Here is a 21,779-nt window from a genome sequence, read left to right as displayed (position 1 = left end):
GGTGAGTGGGTTGGAGGGGAACTTGCAAGTGGTGGTGTTCCCATATAGGTCATGGGTTTGGAAGATGCTGCCTAAGGATCTTTTGGTGAATTCCTACAATGCATCTTGTAGATAGTACACACTGCTGCTACTGAACGTTGGTGGGGGAGGGAGTGGATGCTTGTGGATGTAGTGTCAATCAAGCGGGCTGCTTTGTCCTGGATAGTGCAGAGTTTCTTGAGCGTTGCTGGAGCACATCCAGGCAAGTGGGGAGTATTCCATCGCACTCCTGACTTATGCCTGCTGGATGTTGGACAGGTTTTAGGGAGATATCAAGTGAGTTACCTGCTACATGTGCATAGTTTCTGGCCTGTTCTTGTAGGCACAGTATTTATATGGTTAGTCCAGTTCAGTTCCTGGCCAATGGTAACCTCCAGGATGTGGACAGTGATGTAACAGCATGGAGTGTCAAAGCGAAAATGGTTAGATTCTCTCTTGTTTGAGATTGCCTTGCACTTGTGTGACATGATTGTTACTTTGTCCTGCACATTAGACAAAGGAGAGCCAGTGGACATGATCTATTTGGATTTCCAGAAGGCCTTTGACAAGGGGCCACACTGGAAGCTGCTAAATAATATAAGACCCCCTGGGTGTTAGGGGCAAGGTAGTAGCATGGATAGAGGATTGGCTGACTGGCAGAAGACAGAGAATTGGGATAAGGGGGCCTTTTTCAGGATGGCAGCTTGTGACTAGTGAGGTTCCTCAGGTCGGTGTTGGGATCAGAATTATTCATGTTGTACATTAATCATCAAACAATTGAAGATGTTGGGCTGAGGACACTACCCTGAGGAACTCCTGAGAGATGGCCTGGAGCTCAAATGACTGACCTCCAACAATCACAACCATCTTCCTATGCGCCAGGCATGACTTTAAACATTACAGAGTTTGTCCCCGATACCCATTGATTCCAGTTTTGCTTAGGCTTCTTGATACCATATTTGTTACAATGCGGCCTTTATGTCAAGGGCTGTCACTCTCACCTCACCTCTGGAATTCAGCTCTTTTGTCCATGTTTGAACTAAGGCTGTAATGAGATCAGGAGCTGAGTGGCCCTGGCAGAACCCAAACTGGGCGTCACTGAGCAGGTTATTGCTGAGCAGGTGCTGCTTGATAGCACTGTTGATGACACCTTCCATCACTTTACTGATGATCGAGAGGAGACTGATAGGGCAGTAATATCTGGGTTGGATTTGTCCTGCTTCTTATGTACAGGACATACTTGGGCAATTTTCCACATTGTCAGGTAGATACCAGTGTAATCTTACCTAGTTTGGCCTGCATGTAACTCCAGGTCCATTGCAGTTAGTGGGACCATGAACGTGAATCTAGATAAACACATGAGAAAGAGAGGAATAGATGGATATGCTGCTAGGGTTAAAGGAGGCAGTATAAATGTCCAGCATAGACCATTTGGGTGGTAGAGCCTGACTCTGTGACTTAATATAACCTGAAGTAATTTGCAGCCCAAGAAATTATTTCATCATCATAGAATCCCTACAGCTTGGAAACAGGCCCTTCGGCCCAACAAGTCCACACCGACCCTCAGAGCATCCAACATAGACCCATCCCCCTATAACCCACCTAATCTACACATCCCTGAACACTACAGGCAATTTAGCATGGCCAATCCACCTAGCTTTGGACTGTGGGAGGAAACCGGAGCACCTGAAGGAAGCCCCATTATACACGGGAGAATGTGCAAACTCCACACAGACAGTCGCCCAAAGTTGGAATCGAACACAGGTTCCTGGTGCTGTGAGACAGCAGTGCTAACCACTGAGCCACCATGCCACCCTGTGATTTATGGAAACAACGAGATGAATAAGCCAGGAGTTCGCTCCTCCCAAATAGAGCAGGACTGTAATTAAATCTCAGCACCCAAAGATTAGGAAGAGGTGATCAGATCGGAAGTCCACTGAGTAGATCTGAGCATAGATGTGAGGAGGTGAGACCATGTGAAAGAGATTTGACATGATTGGAGAGAATATGCGTTTAACTTAACCCATGTGGGTTGCTGGGGTTTCAGTGATTTATCTGGGTCCACTTAGTCTAAGCCAGTTTTATTCCTTTATCCTTTAGATGTTGGCTCAATATCGACTCTCCGTACTGGTGGATCATTCGGGCTCCCATTCTGGTCTCTATCTTGGTAAGGACACAGTGCTCAAATTGCTGTTGAACATGGGAATTTTAACTCCTGGGTTGAAGCCATTGAGAAGATGGGCTATCATCCCAGGAGCTGCAGGGGATGTACAGGGCCATACACTTCACAGAACTGTTGTGGGGCAGAAGGGGGCCATTCAGCCCTTCATATCTGCACCGACTCTGCAAGCCTTCTAACTTAGAGCCCAATCTCCTGCCTTTGACAGCACACTTCGTTTCAGCTTAAAAGATCATCCATTGCTGTTTTAAATACCTTGACTGAACATCTGCTCTCCCTCATAGAAACATAGAAAAGAGGAGGCGATGGCCTAGCGGTATTATCGCTGGACTGTTAATCCAGAGACCTGGGGACCTGGGTTCAAATCCTGCCACGGCAAATGGTGGAGTTTGAATTCAATAAATATCTGGAATTAAGAATCTAATGATGACCATGAATCCATTGTCAATTGACAGGGGGGGAAAATCCCACCTGGTTCACTAATGCTCTTTAGGGAAGGAAACTGCCATCCTTACCTCATCTGGTCTACATGTGACTCCAGACCCAAAGCAATGTGGTTGATTCTTAACTGCCTTCTAGGCAATTAGGGATGGACAATGAATGCTGCCTGGTCAGTGAAGCCCTCATGCCATGAGTAAAGGGAAAAATAAGGAGCAGGATGTAGGCCTTTGAGCCTGCTCCATCATTTAGTATGATCATCTAACCCAGTCCCCTGTTTCCACTTTCTCCCCATACCCTTTGATCGCTTCAGCCTTAAGAACGACATGTAACTCCTTCTTGAAAACATTGAATGTTTTGGCCTTGACGGCTTCCTCTGGCAGAGAATTCAGCAGGATCTTCACTGTTTGCTGAAGAAATTTCTCCTCATCTCAGTCTTAAATAACTTACCCATATCCATAGACTATGATCCTGGTAGTGAGCTAACCAGTCATCGGAAACATGCTTCCTGCATTTAGCCTGTCTAGTCCTGATAGAATTTTACATGTTTCTATGAGATCCCCACCAACCTTTTAAATTCCAGTGAATATAGTCCTAACCGATCCAGTCCCTCTTTGTCTGTCTGCACTGCCATCCCAGACTCAGTCTGGTAAACCTTTATTGAGCTCCCTCCTTGCATCACTGAGGCATCTGAGTATAGAGTGGCATAGACAAGTGAGCTGCACAAGATTAGGGATAAAGGGAGGTAAGGATGAGACGTTTTGTACAGTCGTGACCTAAGAAGGAAGGTCTCTCTACAACTCTGATAAATAAGTTTTACAGTCGAGTTTGCTGAGTTTCCCCCTTAGTGTATCTGCACCTTGGTCAGGAGACAGTTAAAAGAGCACAGATCGATCAATGCAGATGGCTCTAATTTAAGTGAGACATTGTCCCGACAATGAGCCAAATTACAATAGGGAACGGTATTGGGTGTGAGACATACTTCTTGAATTTTAACTCTCATTCCCATTTGACATAAGGAGTTACAATCCCCAACCCCCACCACCTTCATAACTCAGTAACCAGTCACATTGATCTTCCTGACACATTTTTTTTCCCAAAAGGATTGAAAATTGAGTTATTTCTTTTGATCTATTGGAACAATGTACACTACCAAAAGAACTCTTTTGAAAATGTTATTGAAGTATTTGTACAGTTCTTCGTGAAGCCAGTTTAGATTATATCAATCTTATTAGCAACATCCAATGCGTCGTAGTCTGGGGCCAGTCATACATATGCCTTCTTTCCACCATCAGGCCTGATAAGACTTTAGCTACATCAACATCATGTAATTTGTTGACAGCCTATTGATCTGATGTTTGTTGGCCTTGATATCAACAATGAAAAGTAAAGTATTGTTGGGCTCAATTTTCTTCATAGCTGACTCAGTGGTCAGAGGGAACTTAATGATAGCTTAATAGTCCAATTTATTCCTCCTGGGAGCAATCTTTCTGGGATACTTGAGTTGTCTTCTCAGTCTGAGTGTCCTTGGTCTCCTTAAGGTAGGTGTCATCCTAATTTTCTTCTGTCTGTGACTATGAACTCCCTTCAAAACGGCTGCTTTTGCTTTCAAGGCCTTGGACTTAGCCTGAGTTTATACAGGGACAGCTTAAGTCTCCTTACACTCGCATGGATCAGATGCTAGGACCCTGAAGCTCTCTACCCATTGACCATTGGTGAATCTCAGGTAAACACTGGAAAACCAGTCAGGAGTTCAGTCTGGGAAAGAGAAAGAATGGACTGTTGCTTTGTGTAGAGTCCCCTTTTGCAGAGCCAGCTCCACCTGTGATCCCAGGTAACCTTTCATTTTCAGTCACTAAACTGCTGTGCATTTCCAGCTTTTGTTACTAGCACATAGGTACAGGCCATGCAGCAATTGTATGAGAGTAGTCAAGGAGACAGGGACATAGTAGCAATCAGGTTATCACTGGAATTCATTGGCTAGATGTACATTGAGCTTCCCAATTCTAACAAAGAATTTGAAAAGCAAATATCATGTTGACCTGTATTGCAAAGGGATTGGACTCTAAAAATAAGGAAGTCATGCCACAGTTGAAGAGAGTTTTGATGAGAGTATATCAGGAATACTTTTGTGCCCTTTTGATCTTTATACTTGGGAAAGGATATACTTGTATTGGGGACTTCACCAGCTTGGTCCCTGGGATAAGAGAGTGATCCTAGGCTGAGATGCCAAGTAAATTGAGTCTATATTCTCCGGATTTTAGAAGAATAAGAAGCAATTTGAATTCAAGATTGTAAAGGGGCTTGACAGGGGTCAAGAAACTGAGAGGCTTTTTATCCTGGCTTGGCGAGTTATAACACCTTATTCTCTAGCTAGAGGTGGGCAATCATTTAGGACTGAGATGAGGAGAAATTTGTTCGCACAGATGGTGAGCAACCTTTGGAATTCTGCATCCCGGAATACTACAGGTGCTTCATTGTTGAATACATTTAAGGTTGCGATTTTTGGTTTGTCTGGGAATTGAGGGAGTAGGTGGGAAAGTGAAACCAGCCATCAGCCTGATCATTTGGAATATCAGAGTCAGCGCAATGGGATCTTTGGTCTACTCCTATTTCTTATGTTCAAATGCTTTAACCTTGTTTTCCCTCTTTAGGTAAACTTTATTCTCTTCATCTGTATCATTCGAATCCTGGTTCAAAAACTCCACACACCAGATGTTGGGCTCAACGATATCAGTCAATATTCGTAAGTGTTCTTCTCAATGTTGTAGCAACATCCATCACCATACTCTTGTCCATTCAATCTTGACTATATCTCACACCACAGTTTGTCAGCTGTTAATATCATTGTGAGGGGAACTGGCCTCCTGGAACACCAGTAAACAGCATTCCAATTCAGTGAGGGATCATTAAGGGGATCATCCCTTCGTGAAAGTGTCAAGAACCAGAGGACATAACTCTGGAATTAGGAATCCCACATTTAAGACATTTAATGTCACTCCAATATTCAAAAAGGGAGGAAGAGAGAAAGCGGAATTATAGACCAGTGAGCCTAACATTGGAAAATTTTCAAATCCATTGTCAAGGATTTTATAGCAGAGCATTTAGAAAGCAGTGGCAGGATCAGACAGAGTCAGCATGGATTTATGAAGGGGAAATCATGCTTGACAAATCTGTTGGAATTCTATGCAGATGTAACTTGTAGAGTTGAGAAGGGGGAGCCAGTCGATGTAGTATATTTGGACTTTCAGAATGCATTTGACAAAGTCCCACAAAAGGGATTAATGTGTAAGATTAAAGCTCATGGTATTGGGGGAAGTGTTTTGAGATGGATAGAAAACTGATTGATAGAGAGGAAACAAAGAGTCAGAATTAATGGGTCCTTTTCAAATTGGCAGGCAGTACCTAGTGGGGTGCCACAGGGATCGGTGCTGGGACCCTAACTATTCACAATATATGTTAATGATTTGAATGAGGGAACAAAATGTAACATCTCTAAGTTTGCAGATGATACCAAGTTGGGTGGGAGGGTGAACTGTGATGAGGATGCAGAGATACTTCAGCATGATCTCAACAGGTTGGGTGAGTGGGCATATCAATGGCAGATGCAGTATAATTTATATAAATGTGAGGTTATTCACTTCAGAAGCAAAAACAAGGCAGCAGGTTACAACCTGAATGGCTGTAAATTGGGAGAGGGGAGTGTGCAGCGGGACCTGGGTATCCCTGTGCACCAGATGCTGAAGGTAGGCATTGCAGGTGCAGCAGGCGGTAAAGAAGGTAAATGGTATGTTGGCCTTCATTGCAAGAGGTTTCACGTACAGGAGCAGGGATGTGTTGTTGCGGTTATACAGGGCCTTGGTGAGACCGCACCTGGAATACTGTGTGCAATTTTGGTCTCCTTTTCTGAGGAAGGATGCCCTTGCTCTCGAGGGAGTGCAGCGAAGGTTTACCAGGCTGATTCCAGGGATGGTGGGACTGACATATGCAGAGAGATTGACTCGGTTGGGATCGTTTTTACTGGAGTTCAGACGAATGAGTGGGGGATCTCATAGAGATTTATAAAATTCTAACAGGATTGGACAGGGTAGATGCAGGGAGGAGGTTCCCAATGGTGGGTGTGTCTAGAACCAGGGGTCACAGTATGAGGATTCGGGGTGGATGATTTAGGATGGAGATGAGGAGACATTTCTTCACCCAAAGAGGGTGAGCCTGTGGAATTCTTTACCACAGGAAGTAGTTGATGCCAAAACATTGAATCTATTCAAGAGACGACTAGATATAGCACTTGGGGCGAATGGGATCAAAGGTTATGGGGAGAAAGCAGGATTAGGCTATTGAGTTGGACGATCAGCCATGATTGTGAAGAATGGTGGAGTAGGCTCGAAGGGCTGAATGGCCTCCTCTTACTCCTATCATCTATGTTTCTAAGACAAAGATAAGGATGAATTTCTTCTATCTGAGGGGAGTGAATCTGCGGAATTCTTTACCACACTGGGCTGCAGAGGCTGGGTCATTAAGTATATTCAAGGCTGAGGGCCTTTTAATCAGGAAGGGGAATCAAGGGTTATAGGGAAAAAGCAGGGAAGTGGAGTTGGGGATTAGCAGATTAGTCATGATCCCATTGAATGGCGGAGCAGACCTGACGGGTTGAATGGCCTACTTCCGCTCCTACATCACATCGTTGCATTAACATTAAAAGATTAAATATAAATATCTCATTTTAACCAATAGAATTGCACCACATTGTTTTACTACTTTTAGCAAAAACAAAAATTATTGTAAATAAAAGAATTAAACAGTATAAAGCATAGAAAGGGTTGACGGTCAGAATCTTTTTTCCCAGATTTGAAATGTCTAAAACTAGGGGGCATGTATTTAAGGTGATGGGGGGGAAGTTCAAAGGAGATGTGAGGGGCAATTTTTTTACACAGAGAATGGTCAGTGCCTTGAAAGCATTGCCAGGGGTGGAGGTGAAGGCAGACATGGTAGGGGTGTTTAAGTGGCTTTTAGATAAACACATGGATAAACAAGGAATAGAGGGATACGGACCATGGACAGGCAGAAGGGATTAGCTTAATTTGGCACCATGTGTGGCCAACATTGTGGGCCGAAGGGCCATACTGTTCTACATTCTAATACTGGCACTGTTAATTTAATATGTTTTAGCATTCTGTGTTATACATTCTTCCTATTTTACTGTAGAATTCTCTTGTAAAATATAGTAATCTTAAAGATAGCTATGTCAATAGGAAGTAACAAGGTGTAGAGCTGGATGAACACAGCAGGCCAGGCAGCATCAGAGGAGCAGGAAAGCTGACGTTTCATGGTCTGGACCCTTCTTCAGAAAAGGAACGAGGAACAATAGGAAAGGAACAGAAAAGGAACAATAGGAACTAGTCATAACAACGCTACAGTCCCCTGGAGAGTTTTCCTCAGTTTCAGCTATTCTCCAAAGTAAAACTTTAATTTAGCCTCTCTTGATTTGTTGATGCTTCTCTATCTTGTCAGTTTCTTGGGTACTTTTCCAAAAATTGTTTTGGCTATATTCCACACAGTCAATTGTGAAGTTAATTAGCTGCTTACAGCACAGGCCTATTGATATAAATAGTCATTTACTTTGATTAACTTTTCTCAGGGAGTTCCAATCACAACTGCAACTAATTCCCCCAGCAAACAGCCAGATAGGTTGAAGCTAAAGAGTTTCTCTAAGTTCCAACCATCTCCATGTCAACACAGTGTGCTCTGGGCAGTCCCGAAATCAACTTTTAAATTATTTATCCCTTATTGACAATTTTTTCTTTGATCACTTGAAGTGAATGAGGTTTAAATCTTTTGGGGCTCGCTGGATTTTAAAATCAAGTTTGCTCCAAATCCCAAAACAAAATATCTCTCTGGACTGTCATTACTGCAAGGATTTCAGACATCACATCTTTAGTTTTTTAGTAAGTAGGCCTATTTGCTCTTTCATAACTTTGTCCCTTCTAATGTAACTTTATTTAACAAATATGACTCACCTTTGAACTGCAATTTCTTTAAGAGTTCTAGCCATCTCTAAAGCCCAGCATTTTATGTATCAATAATCTCTCAGAACTAAACATTACCTCAATATAACACAAAAAGTTGGTTTGCAGCTGCAGCAGATAATTAAGAAGACAAATGGAATATTGTCCTTCATTGCGAGAGGGTTGAGTTTAAAAACAGGGAGGTTATGCTGCAGCTGTATAGGGGCTGGTGAGGCCACAACTGGAGTACAGGGTGCAGTTTTTGGTCTGTCCTGGCTGCAGAGGAGGTTCACTAAGTTGATTCCAGAATTGAGAGGGTTGGCTTATGAGGAGAGATTGAGTAGACTGGGACTGTACTCACTGGAATTTAGAAGAATGAGGGGGGATCTTACAGAAACACATAAAGTTATGAAGGAAATAGATAGGATAGAAGCAGGGAAGTTGTTTCCACTGGCGGGTAACACTAGAACTAGGGGCATAGCCTCACACAAGGGGCAGCAGATTTAGGCCTGAGTTGAGGAGGAACGTCTTCATCCAAAGGGTTGTGAATCTGTGGAATTCCCTGCCCAGTGAAGCAGTTGAGGCTACCTTATTGAATGCTTTTAAGGCAAAGATAGATTTTTGAACAGTAAACGAACTAAGGGTTATGGTGAGCAGGCGGGTAAGTGGAGCTGAGTCCATGGAAAGATCAGCCACGATCTTATTAAATGGCAGAGCAGGCTCGATGGGCCAGATGGCCTACTCCTGCTCCTGGTTCTTATGTTCTGATAGGAACATGGCTGATCCTCTACTTCGATGTCATATTCCCAAATTCAAAGCCAAACAGATATGACAAAAATAGTAGTGGAGGAAAGGGGATCCTGCTGTTTCAGGAGATGATGAGCTTGGAGATGAGAAGGACATTTATTTATGAAAGTATTCCGCCAGTAGCTCTTCCCCGTGGGGTATAGAGTCCTTCAATGAAAGGCACTCAGTGCCTAATCAAGGGACTTGATATAGGGCAGCAGGGGCTGGAGTGCTGCCTACTGGCAGCCAGTCCCTTGACCATGTTTCCGATTCCTGTCCCGGCCCCTCTCCCACCAAGCCCCATCTTGGGAAAACTCCCATCTACAAGTCCCTTGGTCCTGGATCCTCCATGATCCTGGAGCTCTGGGGGTGCTCTCCTTGCACCTCCTCCATTTTGGAGTGCAAGCCTCTGATTGGCTGGCAGCTCTTGCTGGGTAGGACCTCTGCACCCCGAAGTCTTGATTCCCGGCAACACCCAAAGTGCCCTTGAGAATGCCTGATGGAATGTAGTTCACGCGGCTTCCTCCAGACATTTGCTGAGACATCCACTGCCTCAGTAAAACGTAAATGGACAAACAAAGTATTAAAAGGACTTTCAAGCCTACTCTACCATTCTATAAGACTTTGTCCGATGAGAGAGGAATAAACAAAAACAGAAATTACTGGAAAAGCTCAGCAGGTCTGGCAACATCTGTGGTGAGAAATCAGAGTTACTGTTTCGGATGGAGTGACCCTTCCTCAGAACTCAGAACAGAGGGGAATAAAGATGGATTGCACAAGACACAACAAAAGGGCTAGAAAAGAAAACATTTAAAAACATATATACTCTTAATTGTTCCCATTTTAAAAATAGGAGACAATTAACAGACAAAGGAATGAGACCCCACACTTGAGAATTGACACTTATTGTTAAAATAATCACTGGCACCTAATTCAGGCTGAATTAGTTATGTACAAATCTTGAATGTTTTCAAGATAGGCTCCATATGTCACTAATGTTTTGTGCCGAGTCTATTTGTATTTCTTTTAATTCAATCATGGAACCTGCACAGTAGCCTTGAAGCCAATTGCTTGAAGTCTCTAAAGTCATTTTTTTTTAATTCCTTTTACAGGAGGCTCACAAAGTCAACTCTTCTGCTGATTCCCCTTTTTGGAATCAATTACATTGTATTTGCATTCTTCCCGGACAACTTTGAAGTGAAAATAAAGCTAGTTTTTGATCTCATTCTCGGGTCTTTTCAGGTAAGATATTTTACCTTTTCCCCGTGCACTGTAATATCATTAACTGGAAATGTAGACTAATGGTAAATAGGAGCAGCAATAGACCATTCTGTCTTTTTAATCATTCCTGTATCGCAATCTGTTGCCATTCAGATAATAACCCACATTCCTGTTTTTGCTCCCAAGGTGGATAACCTCACATATATTCACATTGTACGGCATCTGCCATGCACTTTCCCACTCACTCAGCTGGTCCAAATCGCACTGAACCATCTCTGCATCCCCCCACAGCTCACCGTCCCGCCCAGCTCTGTGTCATCTGCAAATTGTGAGATATTACATTTAGTTCCCTCATCTGAACCATTAATATATATTGTGAATATCTGGGGTTCTAACATTGATCCCTGTGGCACCCACTAGTCACTGCCTACCATTCAGAAAAAGACTCATTTAGCCCAATTCTTTGTTTCCTGTCTGCCACTTAGTTTTCTACCCATTTCAATGCTCTACCCCTAATCCCAGGAGCTTTAATTTTATACGTAAGTTTCTGTTTTGGCACTTTGTCGAAAGTCTTCTGAAAGTCCAAATAAGCCACATCCACTGGCTCCCCCTCATCAACCCTATAAGTTATATCCTTGAAAATTTCAAGTAGATTTGTGAAGCATGACCTCTGTTTTGTAAATCCGTGCTGACTGTATCCAATCTGCCACTGTTTTCCAAATGGTCCACTATTTTATTAATTCTTTAACAATGGACTCTAGCATTTTCCCCACCACTGACATCGAGCTATCATTCCCTGCGTTCTCTCTGCCTTCCTCTTTTAAATATTGGGGTTATACTAGTTGCTCCCCAATCTGTAAAAACTGTTCCAGCTTAAAAAAATTTTGAAGATGACCACCAATGTTTGCACTATTTCTAGGGCACTTCCTGAAGTACTTTTGGATGTCGATTATCAGGCCCTGGTGATGTTTCGGCCTTCAATCCCATCAATTTCCCCAAAAACATTTCTCTTCTAATACTGATTTCCTTTAGTTCCTCCTTCTCACTAAACCCTGTGTTCCCCAATATTGCTGGTATGTTATTTGCATTCTCCTTTGTGAATGTAGAACTAAAGTATATATTTAGTTGGTCACCCATTCCTTGGTTTCTCATTATAAATTCCCCTGTTTCTGACTGTAAGGGACCTACATTTATCCTCACCAGTCTTTTTCTCTTCACATACTTGTATCGTAAGATTTATGTTCCTCGCAAGCTTACTCTCATACTCTACTTTGCCTATCTTAATCAATCCCTTTGTTCTCCTTTGCTAAATTCTAAACTTTTCTGGTCTGTTGCTCCTTCTGGCCAATTTGTAAGCCTCTTCCTTGGATCTATACTAATTCTAATTTTCCTTGTCATTCATAGGTATGGCCACCTTTTCCATTTTACTTCCGCGCCAGACAGGAATAAACAACTGTTGCAGTTCACCCAAGCACTCTTTGAATGTTTTTCATTGCCTTTCTACCAACATCTCTTTCACTAACATTTCCTTATCTGTCAGAGCCAACTTGCATATCGTACCAACCTAATTTCCTCTATTTCAATTCAGGACCCTAGTCTCAGAATCAACTAAATGACTCTTTCTTTATTCATTCACTGGATGAGGGCATCGCTGGCCAGGCAGCATTTATTGCCCATCCCTAATTGCCTGGAGTGCAGTTAAGAGTCAACCACATTGCTGTGGTTCTGGAGTCACATGTAGGCCAGACCAGGTAAGGATGGCAGTTTCCTTCCCTAAAGGGCATTAGTGAACCAGATGGGTTTTTCTAACAATTGGCAACGGATTCATGGTCATCATTAGACTCTTAATTCAGGTTTGTTTTATTGGATTCAAATTCCACCATCTGCCTTGGCTCGCCATCTTGATGAGGAATTCTATTATGTCGTGGTCGCACATCCCTTCAGTTACAACTCATTCTCAAAGGCAACTGCTTTTAAAATTTATTCTCTCGTGGGACATGGGCGTCATTGGCTGGCCAGCATTCATTGCCCATCCCTAGTAGTCCTTTGAGAAGGTGGTGGTGAGCTGTGTTCTTGAACCACCGCAGTCCATGGGCTGTGGGTTGACCCACAATGCCATTGGGGAGGGAATTCCAGGATTTTGACCTAGTGACAGTGAAGGAATGGCGATATATTTCCAAGTCAGGATGGTGAGTGGCTTGGAGGGGAACTTGCAGGGGGTGGTGTCCTCATGTATCTGCTGCTCTTGTCCTTGTAGATGGAAGTGGTCGTGGGTTTGGAAATTGCAGTCTAAGGATCCTTGGTGAATTTCTGCAGTGTTTCTTGTAGGTAGTACACACTGCTGTTACTAAGTATTAGTGGTGGAGGGAGTGGATGTTTGTGGATGTGGTGCCAATCAAGTAGGCTGCTCTGTAATGGTAACACCTTTGCATGTCAAGAGGCAGTGGTTAGATTCTCTCTTCTTGGAGAAGGACACACTTGTGTGATGCAAATGTTGCCCGTTTGAATCAAGGACTACCCTCAGCAAGAGAATCTAACCATGCCCCTTTCATATTCAGTACCACAGAGAGATGCTGCATTGGTATCAGAGCTGGGAACTAAATATTTCCAAAGTTTCACGTTCTGTTGAAAGGATAGACAGGTGGGCAGAGTTGCCTTGTTAGTAAGAGTTGAAACTAAATTGACAACAAGAAGAGATATAGAGTTGGAAAGTGTAAAATCTGTGCCAATTGAGTCGAGGAACTGCAAAAGGAAAAAGACCCTGTTCAGAGCAGTGGGGCAGAAAATACATCAGGAGATAGAAAAGGCATGTAAGAAAGGCACTGTTACAATAATCATGGGGGTCTTCAACATGCAGATGGACTGGGAAAATCAGGATGGTTGTGCATCCCAAGAAAAGGAATTTGTGGAATGTCTATGAGATGGATTGTTTTTGGAGCAGCTTGTGGTAGAACCCACTCGGGAACAGACAATTCTGGATTTGGTGATGTGTAATGAGACAGATTTGATTAGTGGGTTGAAGGTGAAGGGACCCCTAGGGGGCAATGACCACAATATGATAGAATTCACCCTGCGGTTTGAGAGGGAGAAGCTGGAATCAGATGTAACAGTATTACAGCTAAGTAAAGGCAACTGGAAAGACATGAGGGAGGAGCTGGCCAGAGTTAATTGGAAGGGGGAGCCTAGCAGGGAAGACACTGAAGCAGCAATGGCAGGAGATTCTGGGAGTAATTCGGAAGTCACAGCAGAAATTCATCCCAAGGAAGGAGAAACATATTAAGGGGAGGATGAGGCAAACGTGGCTGACAAGGGGGAGGTCAGGGACAGTATGAAAGCAAAAGGAAAAAGCACACAACGTGGTGAAGATTTAGTGCGAAGCGGAGAACTGGGAAGCCTTTTAAAAACAAGCAGAGGACAGCACTGTACCACTCCCACATCACTCGGACTGCAGAGGTTCAAAAGGTAGCTCACCATCACCTTCTCCAGGGCAATTAGAACAGGCAGTAAACGCTATGAAAGAATTTATGAAGTAAAAGTAGAGTCATGCAGCTGTACAGACGGAAACAGACACTTTGGTCCAACTTGTCCATGCCGACCAGATAGCCTAAATTAATCTAGTCCCATTTGCCAGCAGTTGTCCCATATCCCTGTAAACCCTTTCTATTCATATACCCATCCAGATGCCTTTTAAATGTTGTAATTGTACCAGAGTCCACCACTTCCTCTGGCAGCTCATTCCATACACGCACCACCCTCTGTGTGAAAATGTTACCCCTTAGGTCCCTTTTAAATCTTCCCCTCTCATCTTAAACGTATGTCCCCTAGTTTTGGACTCCCATACCCTGGGTAAGATAGACCTTGTCTATCTACCCTATATCCATGTCCCTCATGATTTTATAAACCTCCACAATGTCACCCCACAGCCTCTGATTCTCCAGGGAAAATAGTCCCAGCCTATTCAGCCTTTCCTTATAGCTCAAACCATCCAACCCTGGCAACATCCTTGTAAATCTTTTTTGAACCCTTTCAATTTTCACAACATCTTTCCTATAGCAGGGAGACCAGAACTGAATGCAGTATTCCAAACATGGCCTAACCAACATCCTGTACAGCCGCAACATGACTTCTCAACTCCTATACTCAATGCAGTGAACAATAAAGGCAGGTGTACCAAATGCCTTCTTCACTATCCTGTCTACCTGCGACTCCACTTTCAAGGAACTATGAACTTGCACTCCAAGGTCTCTTTGTTCAGCAACACCCTAGGACTTTACCATTAACTGTATAAGTCCTGCCCTTTCCAAAATGCTGGCAGAGTTTGTAATTAAGTCAGTCGCATGGTTAAACTTTAACCTACCTGTTAAAAGTTTTGCAAGCAGGTGTGGATGAATTGGTTCTCCTTGTTTTCAGGGGTTTTTTTGCGATAGATTCATGAGGGTTGAATCATGGATTGTACCTTGCTCAGATGGTGAAACATTGCCTTTGTGATAACAATGTCTTCCACTTGTTATTTTCCACAGGGTTTCATTGTAGCCGTGCTGTACTGTTTCCTGAATGGAGAGGTAAGAGAAAAAGTGACATCGATCTGCGTTATCATATATATTGGTTTCCAAAAGGTACTTGATACAGCGCCACACAACACACTTCTGAGAAAAGTTATCAGCTGTGGAAAAGGGACAGTAGCTACATGGATACAAAATTGGAAACAGAAAGTCATGGTCAATGGATATTTTTCAGACTGAAGGAAGGTTTGTAGTGGAGTTCCCCAGGGACTGGTATGAGACTCTCGCTTTTCTTGATTGATCTGGATCTTGGTGTGCAGGGGACATTTTCAGTCTGTGGAGGATACAAAAGAAATTTAAACCATGAAGCAGATAGTGTAGAACTTGAAAAAAATGGAAATTCAGTGGATTGGACAGAGGTTATAATCTCTTCCAATCTCTTCCGTCAGGCAGTAGATACAAAAGTTTAAACACAGGGACCAACAGATTTAAGAGCAGCTTTTTCTCCGCTATTATTAGACTTCTGAAAGGACACCTCAAATTTTAAACTTAATGTCGATCACGCTGTTTGTGCACCTTCTCTGTATTCCTCGTTGTGTTCTGCTACCCTAACGCACTTTGTATGGCATGATCTGCCTGTACTACACGCAAAACAACACTTCTCACTGTACCTAGGGCAATAATGAATCAAATCAAATCAAAAATCAGAAGATGGATGGAGTTCAGTGTGGAGAAGTGTGAAGTGATACATTTTTGTACAGAGAACACAGAAACAGAGGAATAAGGACAGTGTACTATTCCAAAAGGTCTGCAGAAGCAGAAAGACCCGGCCTTATATGTGCGTAAATCTTGAAATGTGGCAGGACAGGTAGAGAGAAGGATTAATAAAACCCAAGTATTCTAGAGTTGCTTAATCTGCCACAAGGGGAAGCAACTTTTCTGCATTGACCCTGTGAGGCCTCCTAAGAATCTTAAATGTTTCAATAAGGTCATCTTTCTTTCTTCTAAATTCCAATAAGGACCAACCTACTCAACTTCTCCTCTTAAGCAAATCCCTCCAACCCCCTTATCAAGACACGGGTCAGATCACAGCTGGAATACTGTGAACAGATTTGGCCTCCTTTGATAAGGGAAAATGTACTGTCATTGGAGACAGTCCAGAGAAGATTCGCTGAGCTGATCCCACATATGGAGAGACTGTCTTATGGGGAGAGGTTGAATAGGTTAGGCGTGTACTCATTACAGCTTGGAAGAATGAGAGGCGACCTTATTGAAACATACAAGATTCTTGAGGACTTAACAGGGTAGATGTGGAGAGCTTGTTTCCCCTCATGGGAGAGTCTAGGATCAGAGAGTGCAGTCTCAGAATAAGGGGTTACATGAATTTTATTGTATTTCACTGTAAAACACACATGACATTAAATCATTCTTCATTCAGATTCCCTCCCCTCTGAGAGAAGAAATTCCTCCTTAGAATAAGGAATTACACACTTAAGAAATTCCTCCTTAGAATAAGGAGTTACACACTTAAGACAGAGATGAGGAGGAATTTCTTCTCTCAGAGGGGAGGGAATCTAAATGAAGAATGATTTAATGTCATGTGTGTTTTACAGTGAAATACGATAAAATTCAGTGAAATGTTTTAATTTGTTGGCATAATCCGGCACCATTTTGACAGTTTGAGAGTAAGAGAAAATGAAAAGAGATAGTTTAAAGGGAAGTCCATCTATGTACGAGTTCTGAACCAACTCTGAGCTACTACTGTTTTGCCAAGTCCCAACTAACGTTGAAGCCACCAATCCTGACCCACCATCTTTCACTGCTGGGCCAATTCACCTTCACTACCATCTGCACCGGGTACACCGAGGTCAGAGACCATCGCCATGGTGCCCTCCTACCACCACTTTGCCGCTGCCAATGCCGGACCCAGCCAATGACAAAGTCACCAATCCTCAGGCACCATCTTTTGTCACTGGGCCTACCTCACTAGCATCACCTCAGGGCTCACTTTGCTCCGCACTGTGAAATCTGTGGAATTCTTTACCGCAGAGGGGCTGTTGTGACTGGGTCATTAAATAAATTCAAGCCTGAGATAGACAGATTTTTAATCAGTAAGGGAATCAAGGGTTATGGGGAAAAGGCAGGAAAAGTGGGGTTGAGGATTATCAAATCAACCACAACTCAATGGGCCGAATAGCCAACTTCTGCTCCTGCGTTTGATGGTCTTGTAATTGACGTTGTCATCTGTGTGTAGGTTCAGTCGGAGCTGAAGAGGAAGTGGAGGCGATGGCATGTTGAGAGGTACGTGGGAGGGAACCTGAAGTATCACCATCCATCCATGGGCAGCAATGGCACCAACTGCGCCACCCAGGTCTCAATGCTCACCAAGTGCAGTCCTAAGACAAGATCGTCGAGCTTTCAAGCCGACTATGTAGCGTGAGGCACCTCAACTTCCAGGGTTTGATCGAACATTAAACCTCACGCAATCCTGAAGACGAATCCTACAAAAAGAAATGATACAGCGAAGCTTCATAACGCCGAGTTGATTTGATACCTAACATTCCCGGGGAAATGAAGCACATCTTCCCAAGAGGTGGGAATTGATCAGTATTTTGTGTCTAAGAATTGCTCTGCTTAAAAAAAGTGGGGGCAACCATCTTGAGATGGGGCAAGATTGGCTTTGCAGACAATGGACAATCACAGGAAGCCAAATCTCAAAGATTTCGATGATTGACAAATCGACAAAGGTAAATTATTGTATCGTCGCTCAATTTTTGAGGAACTCAATCCTCAAATTCCCTCCCTACAACCCGACTGCCTCTGTACCTCATTTTCCTCCTATCAGACACTCCTTAAAACCTACCTCTTTGGCTGAGCTTTTAGTCATCTTCCCCAATGTCCCATGTATAGCGTTGAGTCATGTTTTGTTTTCTAATGCTCCTGTAAAGCACCTTACAAACGTAGAAAATAGGAGCAGGAGCAAGGTAATCACCTCCTACAACCTGTTCCATCAGGCAGAAGATACAGAAGCCTGTACACACGCACAAACAGATTCAGGAACAGCTTCTTCCTGGCCGTTATCAGACTGATGAATGGACTCTGTAGCCTCAAATAATGTTGATCTTGCCAATGTTGATCTCGCCTAGCGCATGCACTGTGCAATGTAACCAGTATGCCTCTGTCTAAGTTGTTTTGATCTGTACATCGTTGCTTACTGTGATCTGCCTGTACTGCTCGTAAACAAAGCTTTTCACTGTGCTACGGTACACGTGACAAAAAATCAATCAATCAATATGATCATGGCTGATCATCCAACTCGCTGTCTCCCCGTACCCTTCAATCCCTTTAGACCTAAGAATTGTTTCATTATGTGAAAGGCACTGTATAATTACAGGTTCTTGTCTGTCAACCAGGTTTAAGATGCCTGTTCTTGAAACAAAAGGCAAGGTCTCAGCTTTCTTCTGTAAAATTCTTTCCATTTTGATTAATCTGTTTCGCCACAAGTTGATGCCAGTACTGGAGGGTGTCTCACTGGGGGCATACAAAATGAAGTTGGGCAAATTTCCCATCAGGGTATTATAGAAACATAGTGTTCCTACAGTGTGGAAACAGGCCATTTGGCCCATTGAGTCCACCCAGACCCATCCCCTACCCTGTCCCTGTAACCCTGCATTTCCCATGGCTAAACCACCTAACTTATGCACCCCTGAGCACTACGGGCAATTTAGCGCGGCCAATCCACCTAACTTGCACATCTTTGGACTGTGGGAGGAAACCGGAGCACCCTAAGGAAATCCACGCAGACACAGGGATAATGTGCAAACTCCACACAGTCCATTGTGCAGTCCATGTTTACAGTTTTGAAAAATTTAATCGACTTCAGTCAATTAAACAACTTTATAGGGAGCAGATTTTTCTCCTCCTCAACGTGAACTCTCAATTTATGCTGGTAATTTTTTTGATTTTCAACAACCTTTTATTCTTTGATAGGACGTGAGCATGGCTGACTAGCTAACATTTGTCCTTGAGAAAGGGACTGGTTAATGCTGTCAACTCTGGGACCTGAATTTAGCTAACAATTGGACTGATGGGATCAAAGGTTATTTTATGTGTGAAATGGGTTTGAGAAATCTTAAAATCAAAATACTGCGCATTCTGGAAATCTGGAATAAAAACGGAAGGTGCTGAAGAAACTCAGCAGAAGTGGTGGCATCTGTGGATCAAGAGACAGAGTTAACGTTTCAGGCTGTTTGAGTCCTTCTGATAAGAGGTGGATATGTTTCTCTCTGCAAAATTACTGTCACACTCACTAATTTCCAGCACCTCTTATTTAAAAAACAAAACATAGAACATAGAACAGTACAGCACAGTACACGCCCTTCGGCCCACGATATTGTGTTGACCTATTATCCCACTAAGATCGATCTACCCTGCATACCCTACATTTTACTATCCTCCTATCATCCAAGAGTCGCTTAAAAGTCTCTAAAGTATCTGATTCCACTACCACTGCCGGCAGCGCATTCCACACGCCCACCACTCTCTGTGTGAAGAACCTACCTCTGACATCTCCCCTATACCTTCCTCCAATCACCTTAAAACTATGCCCCCTCGTAATAGTCATTTCTGCCCTGGGAAAAAATCTCTGACTATCCATTCTATCTATGCTTCTCATCATCTTGTACACCTCTATCAAGTCACCTCTCATCCTTCTTCGCTCCAATGAAAAAAGCCCTAGCTCCCTCAACCTTTCCTTATAAGACCTGCCCTCCAGTCCAGGCAGCATCCTGGTAAATCTCCTCTGCACCCTCTCTAAAGCTTCCACATCTTTCCTATAATGAGGTGACTAGAACTGTACACAATATTCCAAGTGTGGTCTAACCAGAGTTTTAAGGAGCTGCAGCATAACCTCGTGGCTCTGAGGTTATTCCCCTGCCAACGAAAGCCAACACACCATACGCCTTCTTTACAATCCTATCAACTTGGGTAGCAACTGTGAGGGATCTATGGACGTGAACCCCAAGATCTCTCTGTTCCTCCTCACTGCCGAGAGTCCTATCAGAGAAATTTATAGCTATTATTGTTGTTGAGAAACCAAAGTGAAAGACCAGTTAATAAAGTCAAAATCGCAAAGTCCTGCACCCATCATTGATTTCTGTGGCTTAGTGCTTACACTGTTGTTTTGGGGTTGTGTGCTCAAGTTCCACTCCTGGGACTGTGTGCACAATCTCAGCTGGCACTCGAGTGCAGTTTTGTGAGAGTTCTGTACAGTTCACAATGCTGTCTTTCAGGTGAGATGTTAAACTGGGTGCCTCCCATCTGCTCTCTCACCTGGATATAAATGTCCCGTGGTACTACTTGGAAGGAGAGCTATCTTTGGCCAATAAATGTCCCTCAACCAACGTCACAGAAGATCAGACGATTCTGTTCTCAGCTTGCTGTGTGTAAACAGCTGTCAATAACAGGGGAGATGTGCTGTAAAGGTGTACCTTATCTCTTTTTTAATTACGGAGATGAGACTTACCTCTGAATCATGTGTATTTAACTAAGCTCAGTGCAGTAATAATGCAAACATCAACATTATATTTAGAGTCACACAGGAGGGTACCAGAAGGATGACCAATGAATGAGAAGGTTTAGTTCACTGTTCTGAGATCAGAGTTCAAGCGAAACAGCAGTTTTATTCTGCCACTGTATTAATATTGTGGCTTCACAGACTGAGCTCCTCATCCAGACTTGACTTGTAACTGTATATCTACTCGTGATTGGGAGGTAGTGGCTGAGTGGTATTATTGCTAGTCTTTAAAAACCCAGAGCTCCAGCTAATGTTCGTGAGTTCAAAACCCACCATGGCAAATTGTATTATATTGAAAGAATCTGAAATTCAGAATCTAAAGATGAAACTGTTATGAGGGGAAATACCCATCTGGTTCACTAATGACTTTTAAGGGAGGAAATGTGCCATCTTTACCTGGTCTGGCCTACATATGACTCTAGACACACAGCACTGTGGTCCTTGGACAATTAGAATCATTGAATCCCTACAGTGTGGAAGAGGCCATTCAGCCCATACCAACCCTCTAAGAGGCAACCCATCCCCCCCACCCCTAAATTTCTTATGGCTAATCCACCTAGCCTGCACATCCCTGGACACTATGGGGCAATTTAGCATGGCCAATCCACCGAACCTGCACATCATTGGACTGTGGGAGGAAACCCACACAGACACGGGGTGAATGTGCAAACTCCACACAGACAGTGGCCCGAGGCTGGAATCAAACCCAGTTCCTCGACACCACGAGGCAGCAGTGCTAACCACAGAGCCACTGTGCCACCCAATTAGGGGTGGAACAGTAAATGCTGGTCTAATCAGCAACACCCACATCCTGTTAATGAATTTTTTAAAAATGGGTTGCTTCTTACTGACAGTGGTGCCTGCAATTCAGATCTATTCTGTGCAATGAACACATTTTGCCTTGATGAGCATGCACAATACTGTCATCTTAAAGTGGCCGAAATCAACTTAATAACATGCCAAATATGAAAGCAAATGAATACATTCTGAGGATTTTTTTTCTGTTTTGAATATTGATGTGAGAAGACTATCTCAAGAAGTGAAACCTGCTAAAA

General features: G+C 43.2%; 1 protein-coding gene across 1 annotated transcript in view; it reads left to right on the top strand.

Annotated features, from left to right (window-relative positions):
- The window catches only part of LOC109918050 (vasoactive intestinal polypeptide receptor), a 45,699-nt gene extending 27,447 nt beyond the window's left edge, over positions 1–18,252 (top strand). The window contains exons 7-11 of the mRNA XM_048618240.1: positions 2,119–2,185; positions 5,290–5,381; positions 10,539–10,668; positions 15,168–15,209; positions 17,404–18,252. Of these exons, the coding sequence (XP_048474197.1) occupies positions 2,119–2,185; positions 5,290–5,381; positions 10,539–10,668; positions 15,168–15,209; positions 17,404–17,589 (517 nt within the window). The 3' untranslated portion in view covers positions 17,590–18,252. The remainder of the gene's footprint in view (positions 1–2,118; positions 2,186–5,289; positions 5,382–10,538; positions 10,669–15,167; positions 15,210–17,403) is intronic.
- The last annotated feature ends 3,527 nt before the right edge of the window (positions 18,253–21,779 follow it).

This window comes from Rhincodon typus, chromosome 2 (assembly GCF_021869965.1).
Source record: "Rhincodon typus isolate 14 chromosome 2, sRhiTyp1.1, whole genome shotgun sequence".
NCBI lineage: Eukaryota > Metazoa > Chordata > Chondrichthyes > Orectolobiformes > Rhincodontidae > Rhincodon > Rhincodon typus.
The sequence above is the reverse complement of the archived record's forward strand: the minus strand, read 5'-3'. Positions and strand labels throughout refer to the sequence as shown.